We start from the raw sequence: 18,340 nt of genomic DNA, 5'->3' as shown, positions 1-18,340 counted from the left end.
TCTAACTGTAATGATTCAGGGAAAACTCAACAGGTATGGTAGCATTTGAACTGGACCCTGAAGTACATCAATGTCACTATGGTGCCTTACCTTAAGAGTGAAACTGCATACTGTTCTAAATTCATTTCCAACATAGCCCAAACTTTTTGAAGTGTATCTGCAACACTAGCATTTTCCTTTGTCTCTAAAAATAATATAAAATAACAATATTAAATCTGTGAGATGCCTGAAAGATCATCTTGTTCGCAGTCTTCATTGCACAGATGAAGACTTTGAAATTCACAAGACAGCTCCAAACTCACAAGCTTATTAACCAAAAAGATCATGTGTAAAGTATAGAACTATAAACTTTTAGGTAAGATCCCTGCTCACCATGTTATGCTATTTTCCCTTCATCTTTAGTTTGAAGATCATAAACTGTTTTTTGATGTAATGGAAGATACTCATCAAAAAGGTTATGTAAGGAGAGATTCTGTCACACCAGACGTTTCTTATGGAAAATCTTCATCCCGGAAAAAGCAATTCAATCCATTTTTTTCTAAAGAACAAGAGCTAATAGGATTCTACTAATGCTTAATCTACTGCATTTATCCACAAATGGCTTAAAAGTAGGTGATCTTGTAGGAAAGCTGCAACTCATAATCAGCACCCTACAGCTAACTTGTCACAAACCAACGTTCTTTTTCTAATTATCCTACTTCAATTCTTTTGTAGAGTTATGGTTTGATTCGAGGTGTCCTCCAAAAGCTCATGTGTGAGACAATGCAAGAAAGTTTAGAGGAGAAATGCTTGGGTTATGAGAGCCTTAACCCAATCAGTGAATTTCTCTCCTGATGGGATTAACTGAGTGGGAACTAAAGGTAGGTAGTGTATGGCTAGAGAAGGTGGGCACTGGAGACACGCCCTTCTGGTATATATTTTGTATCTGGTGAGTGGAGTCTCTATCTCCCCATCCTGATGATCACGTGAGCTGAGTTCCTCTGGCATACTCTTTAGTCATGATGTTATGCCTGACTTTGAGTCCCAAAGGATCGACCGGCTATCTCTGGACGGGGACCTCTGAAAGTGTGAGCCACCCGCTAAACTTTTTCTCCTCTAAAATTGTTTGTGTTATGTCTTTTAGTCACAGCAGAGAAAAAGCTGCCTAAAACACAGTCTTTCCATATATATCTAAAACTGATATTGTAAGATATTTACCTGTCTACTGTATATATACTTAATGCAAATGGGAACATAAATCTCATTAAGCAGAAATCTTGTCTGTTTCACTGACTTCTATAATGCCAAAATCTACAACAGTGCTTCACTCATGAGATTTACTCAATAAATATGTGGTGAGTGAAAGAAATGAAAATACCACTAAGAACATTATTAAATGGCTCAAGTTTTCCAGTTTCTAAAGGGAAAATAAATCATTGTATGAATTTAATTTTAGAATATATATGGGCAACTAAAAGTATATTTTATCATACATTTAGTTTGATAAATACATATATTTTTCTAATAGCAAAAATTAAAATCAGGCAATTGTAATATTTTCTGTCATAAAACTAAGCAATGAACGTTTTTCCCTTGGTGTTTCTGTATAGTTTTGGCTCCTTACATGACTATTTTGACTATTGGCATTAAATGTTTCAAATAGAGATGTTTTTATAACAAATATAACAAATATTTTTCAAGATAACCAAAAAATTTTATTGAAGGTATTTTCCTATCAACATTCTGACAGAGATACCATGATAAAATAATTAAGTATAATTTCTACTCTTTTCTCTTAAGCTATAATATACACATTTTCACATAAAATTTAAATACTAAGTATATTTGATTTAATAAATCTCAGAATACACTTAAAATGCATTTCATGCATTCTCAAAGTGGTTACTCATATGGAGGCTTCTTTATTATTCATTCATGCATTCATTCATTCATTCATTCATTCATTTGAAATCCACTCTAGAAATGTAGAAATCTCTAACTGATGAGTGATACAGCTCGATGATAGTCACTGGTTAGGTATTGAGAGAAAGATTAGTTCCTTCTTTGAAAGAATTTGCAATGGATATGAAAACAAAATTGATCATTTTATACGTGTTCAAAAAATACCTGGTGTTCTGGCTTTCATAAGTAATCTAATGTAAGTCCCTCTCCACATGGATTGAATTTTAATTGCCGCTGCCATTTCCTCAGGAGAATACTCTTTGTCATTTGATGATGGCAAAAAAAATTTAGCATCTATCCATTCTGCTGGAAAAGAAAAACAAGCTCTGGACAGAAAAGCCATATTTAATCCCTTCCCCAAATTTCAATGCTTTTGCCTACTAAACCCTGTGACATGTCCAAGGCCACCATGCTGGATTTATCATTATATTGAATGCTGTCTGTTGTCTGTTTCAGAATGGGAACATTCTTGAGAAGGGAAGCACGTGAACGAGGGATACCTCAGTGAACTATTAGAGATTGCTCTGTGCAAAGAGCCAGAGGTTTTCCTGAGAACTGAAAGGAAGCATAAAAATGGTGGGAATGAAGATTGCATATGGGAAGAGGGGGGAAGTAAAGACAATTGGTTTGGGGGATCTTCCTAGAGTTCCTTACATGATACCACCTAAGGAGTGGCTTTCATATCTTTTTAAGGTTAGGAGAAAATAAAATGGGGAAATTCTGGAAGTAGGTGTGGCAGGGATTAGGAAGGATACTCAGCAGATCCTAGGAACTCCTTGACCTCTGTGACCATATCCACGTAGATCTGTTCAACCTACACCACAAAAACCTGAAGCGCATTCTTTACCAAGTACTTATCTCTATAGGGCTAGAGATCCTTTGGTCAAGTATTTAAAATTAATACCTAAAGAAACGTCCTCTAAGGAAGAATCAAGTAATTCCACATCCAAGACCATAGCACGGAATGCAAATTTAAAGTTTGAAAGAGGCTTTGCCATTTGAGCTTTTTTCATTAAACGCCATAAAGAAATATAAAAAACCTGAAAAAGATAAAATACATTTATACATTTTTGAAACCAAGAAAATGCCATAACCTGGCCATAGAATCTTAATGATATGTAAAAAACATTTTTTAAATATATATACAATCTAACAGAAGACTCTTTTTTTTGGCGGGGGTGGTATTTGGGATTGAACTCTGAGGTGTTTTATCACTGACCTCTGAGCTATACATCTCTAGACTTTTGATTTTTGTTTTAAATTTTGAGACAGAGTCTCACTAAGTTGTTGAGGTTGGCCTCGAACCTACAATCCTCCTGTATCAGTTTCCCAAGTCACTGGGCTTGCTGGTGTGCATTACCACACCCAGGTAAGAGAAGACTCTTCCAAGCCTCACTCACCTAATAAAGATCAAATTATCATTTTCTTTTTTTCTAATTTAATAAAACTTAATTACTGCCATAAGTTTATGATAAATATCCAATCACAATACAGTGTTAAACTGGTTGAGAAGATATAGAGTAAGATAAAAATATGATCCATGTACTTAAGCAAGTTCAACACCATATTTCATTGTTAAAAGATGCTAGAAAGACATCATTGTTTAATATGGTAAAAAACAAAAAAATATGTTGCTTAGAGTTTTTATCACTTTCTTATCATACAGGTGTATTATTTTATGTTGAAAAAGTTCTTGCAGATATATTTAGTAAGGTTTTTCAGCATGTCACATGGGTATACAACTTTTAAAATATATAACAGAGATGTTTTGTTACCAGAACCACCCCCCTTTTTGTAAGGGATGCATGCATGAGGATCCTTTATATATTAAATCAGGGCTAGCCATGATAGGCCCAGGCACAAAGTCATGGGGAGGAGAGATGCTGACTACCCATGGCCCTACTGCACAGTCTCTCTCTCCTCTAGGTGGTCATCTAACCTGTCAGTAACAGCAACTGACTATCCTTGACATGCTGCTTGATATTGTGACATCCTCTGAGAAGTCCAGCCAGTCACTTGGTGGCAAGTGAGTTACCATGTATTTCCAACAAGGTGGTCATAGATTCATCTTTCCTAGAATTGACAGCTACCATAGGAATAAGTATCACTGTCCAGAAAGTTGTAGAAGATATGATTTATAAACATGCAATCCAGTCTAACATACTCTTGGACCAACAAACAGGCTATACAGTGAGGATATTTAACCTTTGAGAATAGTCTTGTACCCAGTGGTCCTAAAATTTGCTATAGATAGAATTGAATTCCTGGTAATTGGAATGGCACATGAAAGGCTAAGTAAGAAGTCATCTTGGAATGAGAGTGTCCATCTATTGAGCTAAGACCAATATGTAGTGCTTTTGGGATCTTGGCAAGCATTTCTTGTAATTATTCCTTGTAATTGTGCCCTAGGTAAATGATTCTCACCTAGGGGTGACTTGCTCCCAGGTAAGGTTGCTGGGTAAAATATACTACACTGTAGAGGCAAATGCACATTTAAAATAAGAGCCCTACTCATTTTCTTGGGGTATTTACTTTAGAAAGCATGATTCTAAGCTCTTTCTTTCTTTTTAAAAGGTAAATAAGCCTCTTCCAGCTTTGAATTCCAGAAATGTCTTTCTTAAGGACCTGGGAACCAGCTCTTTGAAATGTTGTCATCAAGGAAGATAACGCCCTCACCTTCCAGTTTCTTTGGGAGGGTAGGAGTCTGACTTCGGTGGGTACTATGCTTAAGTTACAAAACTGCCCCTTGTCTGAAATGTGGGGAAAACTCATTTTTCTTTTGCAAAAAGACAGTTAACTAACACGAATGGACACCCCTGATGCTTAGGGAATTTAGGATGAACTATGTGTGACAAATGGGGCCATTGGGTCTTTTTACTTGAGACCTCCCTGTTGTTTGCCTCTAGAGTATGTATGGGGGACTGCACCTACTTGACTACAGAAAAAGATGAGCTTTTTTGTCTTTGCAATCTCTTAGCTGATTGCCTGTGATGTTTATCATATCCTGTTTTCTTCAATAGAAAATGTGTTTTCTGTCTTGGTAAAAAGGTCTTCTAGGTTGGAGAGAAGATTTTGTTTTCAATTGTTTCTTCAATAATACCCCATATCTACTTGTATTTGAATAACAAATAACATGAATATTTTTTAGAAATATTTTTCATTATAAGCCTGTACTAAATATGGTGCATACGGTTTGTTTACATTACATTCAAATTTAACTGCATGTTCTCTATTTTTTGTTTACATGACAATAGATTGTATTTTGTTATATGTGACAATAGAATGTATTTTGACATATCATACATACATGGAGTATAACTTCCCATTTTTATGATCATTTTCTGTCTGGAGACATTTTCTGTTGTCATAATTGGATGCTACTGGCGACTAGAGGGTAGATACTTGTGATGCTATTTCACCTCTTTCAGTGCACAAGACAGCCCCATCACAAGAATTACCTAGCCTAACAAGTCAATAATGTCAAGGTTAAAAAATGCAGACATATGTCCACTTGACTGCTGCGCGGCTAGGGTGTACAGGTTCAAGTATGCTCTCAGTCTCCCTTGTCAAGAGGCCACCAGGAAGCCCCTGCGCTTTACTCCTCCTGGCTGTTTGTGAAGCCAGAATGCTACTTAGCCCTGGCAGAGACACAGGTTCTACTTGAAAGAAAGTTAAAGTCCCCAAGGGCAACCAGGTATGAATAGGGAAATAGTTGGTGGGCAAGGGTCTTAATCTCTCCACCCTTCTGAGGGACAACCTATGGTTTATAAGGAGTCCATTGCAGCAATAATCACGTTCTTTAACCAATTTCTTCCTCTTTCTCATTCTCTTCTTTTCACTCCCTCATTTCTTCTTTCTGAAATCTCTTCCCAAATAAATTACCTCCATCCAGAATATTTTCTCGGGTTCAGATTCTGGAGGTCACCTGAGATAATATATTGCATTTCAAATAGAAAGCCCCTCTTCAGGAACATTCCATCTGGGACAAGCTTACCCTGAAGTGCTGGACCATGAGCTCTTTGTCGTGGAGAGGCACAGGGTAATGAGCCGCTTGCAGATCCTTCAGAGCTGCAGATAATCTAACCTTGTCTCTGAAATTAGCAACCACATTTCCAACAGCTTTCATAATAAGCAGAGCCTGTTCTGTGAATCGGTAGCTCTCCTATAAAAATGAAGAACATATAGTAGCCAACCTTGAGTTTATTGAGGTGTAATTAAGCTTACAAAAATTTGATTTCTGGGGGGGGGGGGAAACAAATTTTAACTATGTGGTTGACCCAGCAGCTATCTGTGGCGAACTTACTTGATCAAAGCCTTTTTACTAGACGCTGTAGTCTCAGTGGTACATACACAGGAGGGATACCTAGCTGACACTGGAGGTCAGGGAAGATTTCCACACAGTATTAACATCCAGACTTAGTTCAGAAGGATGGCAAGGAATTAGTTTGACAAAAACCAAGTGGGGTTTGAGGAGTGAGGGGCTCAGAAAATTGTTGGGGAAAACCATAAAAACAAACAAAAAAACCGAGAGGGTGAGCTAGCTCGGGCTGTTGGCTATCAACTCTGAGGAAACAAGAAGAGCAAGAGGGAGACAGAGGTTTCAGAAAATAATTCATATTTTTAAAAATCTGAGAACTCCCTGAGGTGATGGAAGACTGTCTTGCATGGTGTGTGGTGGGTAGTGGTGGTTGCCTGGCAGGTACTTGGAGGTGCAGGAACAGAGCAAGGCCAGAGGAGAACCATGAAGTCAGCTTTACCTCTTCCCAGGGTGCATCACAGTGCCACCATTTGCATCTTGGTTGCCTGCAGAAATACTGTGGAATGGCTCAGCACGTGTTCCTGGACGGCACAGATGCCTCACTGGGGTGAGACACTGATGCTATCTTAGTGAATTTACCTCCCCATTACCTCTTCCAAGTCCCAGTCTTAAAAAGGCTCATGGAAGCAGTGATTCCCCTTAAGGGGAACTTGTGGCCAAGACAATGTCTGGGTAAGTAGCAGCATTGAGAATGACGGACATTATTATCTGAAGTACATGTATGAAGACATGACTTGGTGTGAACGTAACTTTATATACAAACAGAGATGTGAAAAATTGTGCTCAATATATGTAATAAGAATTGTAATGCATTCCACTGTCATGTATTTAAAAAATAAAATCAATTTTTCAAAGTAAAATCTATGAAATTTAAAAAAAAAGAGAGAGAGAGAATGACTACTCAGGACCCTGAGGAGCATGAGTCCCTCTACCCTGGGGTCAGTCTGTCCTTCTTTGTCTCTTCAGTAGGATCAAGAGCCATGAGTACTGGCTTGAGTCCTAATAATCTTTACAAGACACAGAAATGGTACCTCCAAGGAAATGAGCTCACACACCAAAACAATTAAGTCCCTAGGGAGTTAAATCACCTGCAGGAAGATGAAAAACTAGATAAAACAGATCATCTGAAGCCAAATTATTCTAAAATGATAAGAATTTGAAATAAACAGATAAATATAGTCAAGCAAATAAGGGGCACATGCATATATGATGGACTTGTTAATGTTCCTTCTGTACCTCAAAAAGACATGGTGTCCCTGACGTGGCACAGTGGAGAGAGGAGAGAGGGTGAGTGAGGCAGGAAAGCTGCCCTTGAGCTTCACTGTTGCTAGCAGACTTGCTGGCTGGCATAGAGCCCCCCATCAGTACAAGGTTGTTCACTTGGAGTTGGATCTATTTTGTTTTGTTTTGGCTGTTAGGGAGGAGTTCTTAGAGGTGAGAAAGTACCAGGAATTATGCTGTGGGGAGGGCCATATTTTAGGCTTCCCCCAAATGCACATAGGCAGAGAAAAGATCTACAGCAAAGAGAAGACTTCAGAAGAGGTGCTGGCCCTGCTGGCCCTGTCAGAGCAGAGAAGCAAGAGAAATCAAGAAGAGACCAAGAAAAAGTGGCAACAGAAACCCCCATGAGCCCTTTGCCTTCTGAATCCCAGGGACATACCCATTTCTTAAGCCAAGGAAGGAATGAAAGGAGTTTTAAAAATTTAAACCATATCAAACAGGACTGTACTGATTGTTTATTCCAAAAAGGAGCAATGACATTATGAGACCTCCCTGAGAAGTCAACAGATGTGAAAAGGGACTCAACAGAGAAGAGGTCAGGGCAGTCACTGGAGGAAAATTAAATTATTTTATTTATATCTCTACAGAATTTAGATTGTCCACTATACAAATTGCAGTTAGGCATTTCATAAAGAATATACCAAATAGTTTAAAAGGGCAAAAAGTAAATGAAAAATGGAGATAGAATTTCCTTCAAAATCTTTGAAGATAAAACACACACAGAAGGCAGTTGCTAAGATATTTACCGGCTCAAAGTTGGGCAGCACCACATCTTCATCCCCAATGACGAAGGTCACCATGCTGCAGACATGTATGGAGTGTCCCACTGGGGAGTACACGGTGAAGAGCAGCATGTGTCTCCTAAAGGGAATGGGTTCTGTGAGGACCAGCTGCCTCCTCTGCTGTCATATTTGCCTTTATTAGTTATTCGAGAACAACTTGAAACTCAAACTAGGACAAAGGTCTCTGAAGCGTTGAGTTTTACTATATATATATATATATATATATATATATTTTTTTTTTTTTTTTTTTTTTTTACATAGATGGGACAAAGAACTTTGAATGTTCACTCAAAAAAAAAAAGTCTTGAGGATCATGGACTATATATTTGACTAATTACATAGGACAAAAATAGTTATGCCAAATGACAAACTTGAACATGCTGGGGATACCTCCCACACATTCCACTCACATTCTGAAAGACTAGCTTTGATTTTTTCCTAACAACAACAAATTATGTGCCTATAGGGTTTTGTCAATTTTACAGTCTTTTTCTTTAAAAAATGCATCATTTTATGTAAGTTAATAGCATATCAGCTACCAGCTGCAATATTACTGAGAACAGGGGTATTCATGTTGATGGATGGGGCTTGTGGGATGGGGAATGTGGCCACAAGAGAACTCTTACTAATTCTCTGTCCTTGGTTGTGTCAACGATTGAGTGTTTGAAGTAACTTGGAAGAATCTTTTCTCCTAGAGTTTTAAGGCAGAAGTGAGAAATAGTGAAGTTTTAAAATTGATCATTTTCTGCAAATCCTAAATGCTTGCCATATATTAGTTTAGCATTTTATTTCATTATGTAGGCTTTGCCTTTTGCACCAGAGCCATTGGTTTATATTGATCACATAGAATTAGAATAATTGATCATGGGGGGAAAATTAGGTGAAAATATTTCACATGCTCTGAATTTTATTTACCAAAATCAAGAAGCCATGCTCCTTATGTATTTTTTTTTTACAATGGAATGTGTGATACATTTAGCCACCTTTACCTTAATTAAAAATAACATCTAACAAAAAATAACCACAGGTGGAACTCCAGATTGGTAGGGAGAGATGCTCTTTCTCAACTATGTTTAAATGGAATTAAGGAACACACTAAGATTCATGAGAAAAAAATGGATTTCTTTACTAATTAATATTAGAAATCTCTGGTTTAAATGAATCTGAGTAGTTTTCTTAACCAAATGAGTTCCCAAAATTATTGGCAATGATGGATTTTCCAAAAGAGTGGCCTGTGTATGATTGCTCTCAATTTATTCATTCATGGAATTATTTCTCTCAAGGATCTGAAGGGTAGATGTGTGCATTTTGAAATTGCTTGGGGGGCTGGGGATGTGGCTCAAGTGGTAGTGCGCTCGCCTGGCATGCGTGCGGCCCGGGTTCGATCCTCAGCACCACATACCAACAGAGATGTTGTGTCTGCCGAGAACTAAAAAATAAATATTAAAAATTCTCTCTCTCTCTCTCTCTCTCTCTCTCTCTCTCTCTCTCTCTCTCTCTCTCTCTCCTCTCTCACTCTCTCTTTAAAAAAAAAAAAAAGAAATTGCTTGGGGTATCAATATCCTGGAGTTAGTTTGTATTGTTCACTTCTTCATGAATCAGAGGTTTAAAGGGTTTTCTAAGATTCAAGGTGGGGAAACCAAGTCACTCCATACCCAACAGGCAAGCGCAACATAGCAGCCTTAGCGGCATACGTGTGGATCTTCAGAACAAGGCTGCGTGGCTTCAGAGACTTCCAAGAAATCGTCTCAGCCGTTAGGAGGCCAGGCTCTATGGGAGGGCTGTCCTTCATTAAGGCTATAGGAAAAGTGAAAATAAAATGAAATTTGGATGTAAATGTACAGTTGACCTTCACCACTATTGTTTTTTGGCCAGTAGCAATATAATAGTAATAACTCAGATATGAGAGATATTCTCAAAAATCTACTTCAAGTAAATAATTATTGGAAGGAACGCTTAGTTGGAACCCTGATCCTCCTCCCTATTCTGTCTGCTTCCTCATTATCATTGCCTCAGGTGAATAAGTACTGAGCAGGAATATTATGAAAAGATGATAGGCAGGTGTTTTATTGCAGTAGATCATCATTTTATTATCTTTATGGCAGTAATTACGATGCCTTCCAAGATACAATGGTAATAAAAGGAAATACCCAACATCTGGGGGCAGTAAGGGATTTCTCAAAGATAGTGTCAAAGAAAATCAAAGTAGCCCATTGTTCAACTAAATTTGATTGTCAGTGTTTGAGTTTATGTTGAGATTGAAAGTAATTAACAAACTTAGCAAGTTTTCTTCTTAACATGATAAAGAATATGAACTAGTTTTCACCAATGGCTAAAGACAAAATACTTTTTGCCCTATATCCAGAAAACACTCAAGGCTACAATATGACCTGGAATGTTCTAGGACATGGTGACCTAAGAGATATTGGTGAGTTAGACATATTATATCAGATTACTGAATTTTGGGAAGTTAATTATACAAATATTAACTGGTCATTTGCTGTTTGCTAGACCCTACTGGAATCACTGGCAACACCCTGGTGGAAAATAAAAGTCCTTGTCCTCAATGTTGGCAAGACAGTCAACAGTAAGCATTCAGTGCATAGCTATTGAACACCTGCAGCCCTAGGTGCTAATGAGTTCAAGATAAATACTTTAACAAAACAGGATACAGAATTAAAGAATGATGCTTTTGTGTGTGCAATGTGCTGGCCTTGAAAGGAGTGGGTACAGCCCACCCACAGCAGGAAGGCAGCACACTGGAGTGCTGGGCATTGACTGTGGGAAGATAAGAGGCTCATTTTCTAAGCTTATGTCTAATTTCCTCCATCTCTTCATTGAAATCAGGAGCATAGCCATCAGCTGAAAACGAATGAAGGTAAGAGTGTGGGTTGAAAATCTGAAAATAGAGATTTAAAGGGCTGAAATGTCATCAAGAAATGCTGGCAGAATTTATAGGTCTTGTGAAGATTTGAGCTCCTCAAAGTGAAGTGGGCTAGCCAGGGTTTTGTTTTTTGTTTCATCTTCTCCAATCATATTCAGTTACTCTGTTACAAGCACAGGATGGAAATTGAGTTAAATTTAACCAATATTGGGATTATTATCAGGAAAGCAAGATGAGAGCGGGTAAGAACAAGTGTGCTTAGGGTATGAGCAAAGCTATCATTATAGTGGGGGCCATAAAATTCACATTGGAGGTGGGAGAGAAAAGGACACAAGGAGATTGATAGACAGAGAAGTGGTAGAGTACATGAATAGAAACCCTGGCAGGTCAAGAACTGTAGAGCTGGGATTTCTAGAGAATGAATTTGAGAGTCAGGGGGCAGTGGTCATAGAGTGGGTGCTTGAAAGGAACACAATTAAGATGACACACCAGTGGTAAAGATAGTCTACAGTCTAATCATGAGTGTAAGAGGTTGTATTGGTCTATTTGATGCTGCTATAATAAAATATTCAAGGCTGGGTACTTTATAAAGTAAAGAGGATTATTTATCTCACAGTCTGTAGGCCTAAGAACATGATGCTGGATAGAGAAAGAATATGGAACCTGGCCATGTGCAGGGTTGGGGTGACAGGTGGATTCCATTCATAATAGCCCACTTTTATAAAAACTAATTCATTCCATGGGACTAATCCTTTCTGAGGGCAGCATCCCCAGTGACCTAGTCACTTCCCAATAGGTCCCACCTCTTGAAGGTTCCTCTACCCCAAATCACCACTTTGGGGACCACATCTCTAGCACATGGACCTCTGGGGGATGGATGAACCACATGTGAACCATAGCAAAAGCCAACATGGAATGGAGGAAAGGATCCTTCAGATTTTCAGATAAAAGAAGAAAGGGTTCATGATTTTAATAGATGTTGAGAAAATAAAAAATAATGACAAGAAAAACAGGATGTGAACAGACAACTGTGACCAGGAGAGGAGCACATGTCAGGAGTGAGCAGTCCTCTGTGTCATGCAGAGAAAGCATCAGAGCATCAGAGGAGGTGGCCTAGGTATTCCTGAATGACTTTTGAGAAATTCTAGGAAGAGAGGAAGCTCCTTCATCTATGCCTAAAATTATGATCAAGGGTTCTCTGACCAACTGCATGTGATCTGCACATTTGCACAATTGCTTCCCCAGAGCCCTCTTACCTCCAGATTCCCCCCAGCGTACCAGTGCAGAAAAGCAAACCAGTAGCTCAATAGGTTTTAGACTATCCACAAACAGATAATAGGATACACGTTCATCTGAGAACTGCAAGAAATCAGATGTCAATCATTGTACTTATTACCAGTCCATTCATGCCACTATTTTCTACTTCTATTGATAATATATAGTTTAATGTCTGCTGTTTGAAAGAAACTTACTGCATTCTAAACATCATACTACTTTATGGGCTTAATAATATGAAAAAATCCTACTGGGTAAATGCTGGAGATAGTCTGCAGTGGTTGGGTCTATAGGGACTCAGGGAGACAGTCCACCATATGAAAGAGAAGCAAAACTTTTTACCGGGGTAAAGAAAAAGGATCTTCTTATTCGAGAAATGCAAGGGCAAGGAGCTAAGAGCTCAGAGAATGAGTTGCTGATAGGTGGTGAGACCACAGAGTAACTTGGCAGAAAATGGAAATGTCTAATGGGGATGTGTATAGGTAGTGTGCAGGGACATATGTGATTAAAATAAACAAAACCCCTCTTTTCCTTCTTTTCACAAAATATTCAGAAATGTACCCATTGCTTGCTAATGCCACCAACTGGGTTTTTAGTTTGGAGATGCAATACAGTACTGAGAAGATCCCTGGAAATGATGACATAAAAGCTACTTATGATCTCAGTGCCTATATGGCACTATATCCCTAATTATGGACAAAGATCCTAATCTTCCTTTCAGAGCAGGTAACCAGCTACAGAACACTTTTCAAAGAATGCTCAAAATGTTTTCCTCTGCCTGCTTACATTTTTTTTTATCTATTATGAGCAATTTAAAGTTCTTCTTATTTCCACTGCCTCTGCATACTGCTAATGGACTTGTGGGATTATCATCAGAAGCTGTATGGTTCTTGTATCAGTACAATTTAGTCCCTGAGGATACATTTCATAGTATCCTCCAAATTCCACTCAAAGTAGTATTTGTTAATCAACTTATTAAACAATGCCTTAATGAGTTTTCATATAATTCCATGAAAGTCTTGCAGTAGCAAACAAAAACAGTCTTTCTAAAGTTGGTAACATCAAGTGAGGGGCAGGAAGGGTGCAGAGAAGGAACCAGGCAGCTGGGATGGTCAGAAGGTCACACCTGGGTAAGCACAGAGCTGCAGAAAGCATGAGGTCCTGCTAGTGGACCTGATGTCATAGCCAGGGAAAGGCCAGGACACCTTTTCTGCTCTATAAGACTTCTAGACATTAGCTGGATGAAGAAAAGAAGGATGAAAGCAAAAAGTTGCTAGAAAGTAAAGAATATGGGAAAATATCCCCCCAAACCAGACATGGTAGGGACAATGTGCTTGTGGCTGAGCAATTACATACTCTTCACTAAATACCAATTAAAACCAAATACAAATTTATTTATGCATCTCTTTAATTTATTCCCAAATCATTTTTTTCTTTATGTGAATTTGTATCATAATACATCCCCAGATTTAACCACTACAACATGGCCACATGTGGATCACATTTAGGGACTTGAGCTTGTGGAGTCTTATTGTTTTGATAAGAGCTGAAAAGTTTAAAGATACTTGAGAAACTTGAATGTGTTTTTCCTAGTGAGATTCAACTAAAAACTTAGGGGTATAAAGTTAAAGGTAAGAGATAATATATTTACCTTAAATTCTGACTTTTGAAAGTTAATGCAATAAGAACTTGGCTTGTGAAATACATATATATTCCTGAAGAAAAATATTTAAAACAGGTTATTTTCATCACATGAAAAGACATGTACCACATGTTCAGGTCCTTAGACTCAAAATCAAATAATCAGAGATAGAACGTTTAAAAATTATAGAAAGAAATATTGAATCAGTTTCCCTAAATGGACAAAAATGATTCAGTGAAAAATTTATGTGTCTCTTAACAAACAAATCTTGAGGAGAAACTGAAACTGACCTAGGATGGGTTTTGTTATTAATGTACTGTGTGGATAATCAAAACATCCATTTTTTCCTTTCAAAACTGTTATTTGATAGGCCAACACCCAGCTAAATATGGCTTAACTCTTTAATGATAGCTAAGAATTAATAAACAATATAACTATTACATTAAGTACAAAAATAAATCCTAATGTATATTGGTATAATAATGCAGCTAAGGAGTTATCCAACAGAGTAGGGTCTGATGATTCCCATCTGAATACTTACTGAAAGCATACACAGAAGTCTTCAAAATCTAACCATATTTCTTTGGAAACACCATTATTTATTGCTACAAGTTCTTCCTGTGATTTTTCCTGTATTTCTGTTATCTGGCTGACGGCATCCTTTTCCAAACCAGTACCATCAATTTGATGGATGTCATTCAATCCAAGGTCTATTTGTTCATCTGTCCATTTTTATTTGGGGAGGGGAGACATTTAATGAGATAATCATTTACATAAAGACCTCAAGTTTATGGAGACACATCTCATACATGTAGGTGAATTTGAACCTAAATTCTATGCAGATTAGCATGTTCAGAAATTTTGAATCATTGATAAATTTGTGAACACATTCTTCAAAAAATGTGATGTTACAACATCAGTTAGCTTATGTACTTAAAATATATTCACATAAGCAAAGAAGGCTCAGAAAACAGAAAGGAAAGTGAAAACTTGACAGATCTGTTGCCACAAAAGCATTTCAGTAAGCCATTTAAGAGTTCCCAGTAGCCCATGATTTTGTGTCTCCTTGGGTATTGGTAAAGCATTGTCATACAGCTCCTGTAGAATTCTTAAACCAACATTTTGTGTATCTACATGCCACATGACATCTTTCTGGATCTGCATCCTATTTGAGTCTTGGTTCAGCAGCTGAAGATGACACATGATGTCAGCACTTTGACCGTACTGTGCATACATAGGAAGGCATGGGCTCTACGTGTCGATCCACATCAGATCCTTTTCATTTTTAATGAAACATTAAATTAAACAGGTAAAAATATATCTCACTTTTCCTAGCCCAAAGCAGATTAGACTCAAAAAATCAGGGGAGATGCAGAAGCGCTGTGGAGGGGAGATCCCTGTGTGCTGCAGTGTTTACTGGGGGGGGAAAAGCCATGAAAGATTAACTCACCTTTTCCAACTCCAACTTGTGATGAAGTATTACCCTGTGAAATGAAAGGAACATATTAAGAAATGATTTTTAGTGCAAAAAAACACTACAGCTATGCGAAGCATCAAAGCTCTTAAGATTTTTTAACATTTCTAGAAAACTGAACTAAAACTTATACAACAGATAGTTGATTTTTAATCTTAAAATTCAAAAGGTGTGAATGCAATTAAATCATCAGCTGAAGATTTAAGCTTCTGATATTAAACAGAATATATAAAATGATAAAACCTTATGTAATAAAAGTTAAAACAATAATACCACTTGTCATGAGGTAACTTCCATAAATACAGAGAAACTGAGAGTATGAGTGTCAATTAGTGTACAGAACCCAGAAAGGCTGGTCTCACTTACAAAAATGGTTCCTGAATATTTTAATAGAGAAATCATGTTGAATTCATATGTACAACTCTGTTTTATTTGGAACACAACTAAAATAAATATAGAAAAATGAAATGATGTAAATTTTTCTAGACTGACTATGGATGGTATATAATAGTTTGGATGATATAAAGTGAATGGAAGAAATACAAGAGTAGAAATAACAAAATACTGAGTGCTAGTTTGAAGCACTTCTGTCTTTAGGACCCCAGAAACAATTAGCAGGTATTTGTAGAGGAGAGAAATGAGAAATGAGCTAGAAACACGGAAATGGTTTGATTTGACTGTATAAGGAGCTCTTCTTCTCTCTAATCCCTTCTGCCTAAACCAGACACTGGAAAGTTCCTCACAGAGAAATGAGAAATCTCTAGGTCTGAATTCACAGAAGTGTGGAAAGCAGGAGAGCTTAGTGTACAGAAACCAGAAGGTTTAAATGAAAGTTCACAAGCTGAGTGTTGAGACTTTAAGTTCCTCTGTGCTGCTTAGCCTTGGGCTTTAACATGGATGGATATATCCCTGTGGTTCCCCTCAGATGGAGATCAGGGGACTCTCAATTGAAGAAACTGATCCAGCAGCAAAAAAAAAAAAAACAAAACAAAACATGGGGATTTTGACATTTGGAGCCAGCCTCTCCTCCAAATCAATCTCGCTCATCTCTAATTCTCCTAGGTTAAAGCCACCAGTTGACAAGTTGAGCTGTGCCACATGCTGCTTCCAATCAGAAGATCCTAGCACCTTAAATTCCTCATGTATTCATGTGCAATAAAGTATCTGAGTTGAGTCAAGGTTCTTATACAAAAAAAAAATCATGAGTATGGGTGAGGAGATTGATAAAAACCAGAAACAGTACATAGGGAGCATCATAACACAGCTAGGCAGGTTTACAGTTTTGCTCCTCTAAATACTTTCCTTTGGAAAACAAGCCCTGGAGGGTTCTTCTCAGTTTAGCATGCTTAGTTCTAGAGGAGGAGTACATACACTAAGAGTAACTACAGGGAATGGAAAGCTTAAAAAGTGGATCCTGAGAAGACGACACTCAAGCCATTTTAACAAATATATTTCTTTTAAACATCAAGGTCTACCTTGGAACAAACACTTCAGTGACAAAAGATCTAATCTGGTCTACTGAGGGATACAGTTCGATAGAGAAGTAACTCAATAAGGCTTGTGAATAGAAATGTAGTCCCCAAGACACATTCTGTTTAAGGGGCAATAAATACAGATGAGTCAAGAACACAACAACAATAGGGGGCATTTAAAAAATAATGATATCAGAGATATCATAAAGAGAAGAGGATATTCATCTATCAAATAAGAAACTTTTACAGAAAGTAATAAAAAATAAAGAAGACTTCGTCAAAATGGAAAATAGGATAGTGAAACAAATTCAATAGAAAGGTTATATATAACAGGTTATATATGTAAAGATTATATCTAAAGTGAATACAAAAGACGAAGAGACAAACTGTAAAACCTTGAGAAAAATCCAGAGGGAAACCCCCGATCTTGGTGACCCTGAAGTAGAGGCAGCAATAGCAAAAATGAATGTCAAAACAAAAACAAACAAAACAAAATGTACATCAAAGGATGCAATCCACATAGTAAAAACGCAAATCATATATATGATAAGTATCACAAAAAGAACTTAAGAAATTTTCCAAAGAATAACAGCAACAATGAAACTCTCAAACAACCTTATCAAAAATAGATAAAGGTGCTAGGCGCATGCCTGTAATCCCAGGGAATCAGGGGCGGAGGCAGGAAGATTGCAAGCTTGAGGCCAGCAACTTAACAAAAGCCTGTCTCAAAATAAAAAACAGAAAAGAGCTGGGGATGTAGCTCAGTCAAGGTCCCCTGGGTTCAATCTCTTGTGCTCCCCCACAAAAAATAGGCAAAGGACTTGAATACTTGTGTCTCCAAAGAAGATATACAAATGGCAAACAGCCCATGAAGAGATTTTCAAACTCACTACTCATCAGGGAAATGCAGATTAAAACCAAAATGAAACATCAACTCATCCCAAGGAGGATGGCTACCATGGAAAACAAAACAAAATTTTAAAAAACCCACAGAAAATATCAAGAGTCGCCAAAAATGTGGAGAAACTGGAACACTCGGGACCTGCTGAAAGAACTGAAAGCAGAGTCTCAAAGAAAGGTGTATTCGACCATGTTATGGAGGCCTGGTCCACGACAGCCCAAAGGTGGAAGTCCCCCAAAAGTCTCCTGAAGGATGAATGGATATTCCAAATGTAGTATATGTGTAATGGTTAATTTGAATTGTCAACTTGATTGGATTAAGAGATGCCCATGATTAGAGAATTATGGATGTGTGGATGAGAGTGTGTCTA

General features: G+C 37.6%; 1 protein-coding gene across 1 annotated transcript in view; it reads right to left on the bottom strand.

Annotated features, from left to right (window-relative positions):
* Nucleotides 1-18,340, bottom strand: part of ADGB (androglobin) — a gene marked incomplete at both ends in the record, with an annotated part of 160,763 nt that overhangs the window by 65,137 nt on the left and 77,286 nt on the right. The window contains 10 exons of the mRNA XM_081295062.1: nucleotides 91-184; nucleotides 2,107-2,247; nucleotides 2,846-2,981; nucleotides 5,936-6,103; nucleotides 8,287-8,401; nucleotides 9,978-10,119; nucleotides 12,463-12,565; nucleotides 14,133-14,196; nucleotides 14,665-14,845; nucleotides 15,574-15,607. Of these exons, the coding sequence (XP_081151188.1) occupies nucleotides 91-184; nucleotides 2,107-2,247; nucleotides 2,846-2,981; nucleotides 5,936-6,103; nucleotides 8,287-8,401; nucleotides 9,978-10,119; nucleotides 12,463-12,565; nucleotides 14,133-14,196; nucleotides 14,665-14,845; nucleotides 15,574-15,607 (1,178 nt within the window). The remainder of the gene's footprint in view (nucleotides 1-90; nucleotides 185-2,106; nucleotides 2,248-2,845; nucleotides 2,982-5,935; nucleotides 6,104-8,286; nucleotides 8,402-9,977; nucleotides 10,120-12,462; nucleotides 12,566-14,132; nucleotides 14,197-14,664; nucleotides 14,846-15,573; nucleotides 15,608-18,340) is intronic.

This window comes from Spermophilus citellus (assembly GCF_964194105.1).
Source record: "Spermophilus citellus genome assembly, chromosome: 5".
Classification (NCBI taxonomy): Eukaryota; Metazoa; Chordata; class Mammalia; order Rodentia; family Sciuridae; genus Spermophilus; species Spermophilus citellus.
The sequence above is the reverse complement of the archived record's forward strand: the minus strand, read 5'-3'. Positions and strand labels throughout refer to the sequence as shown.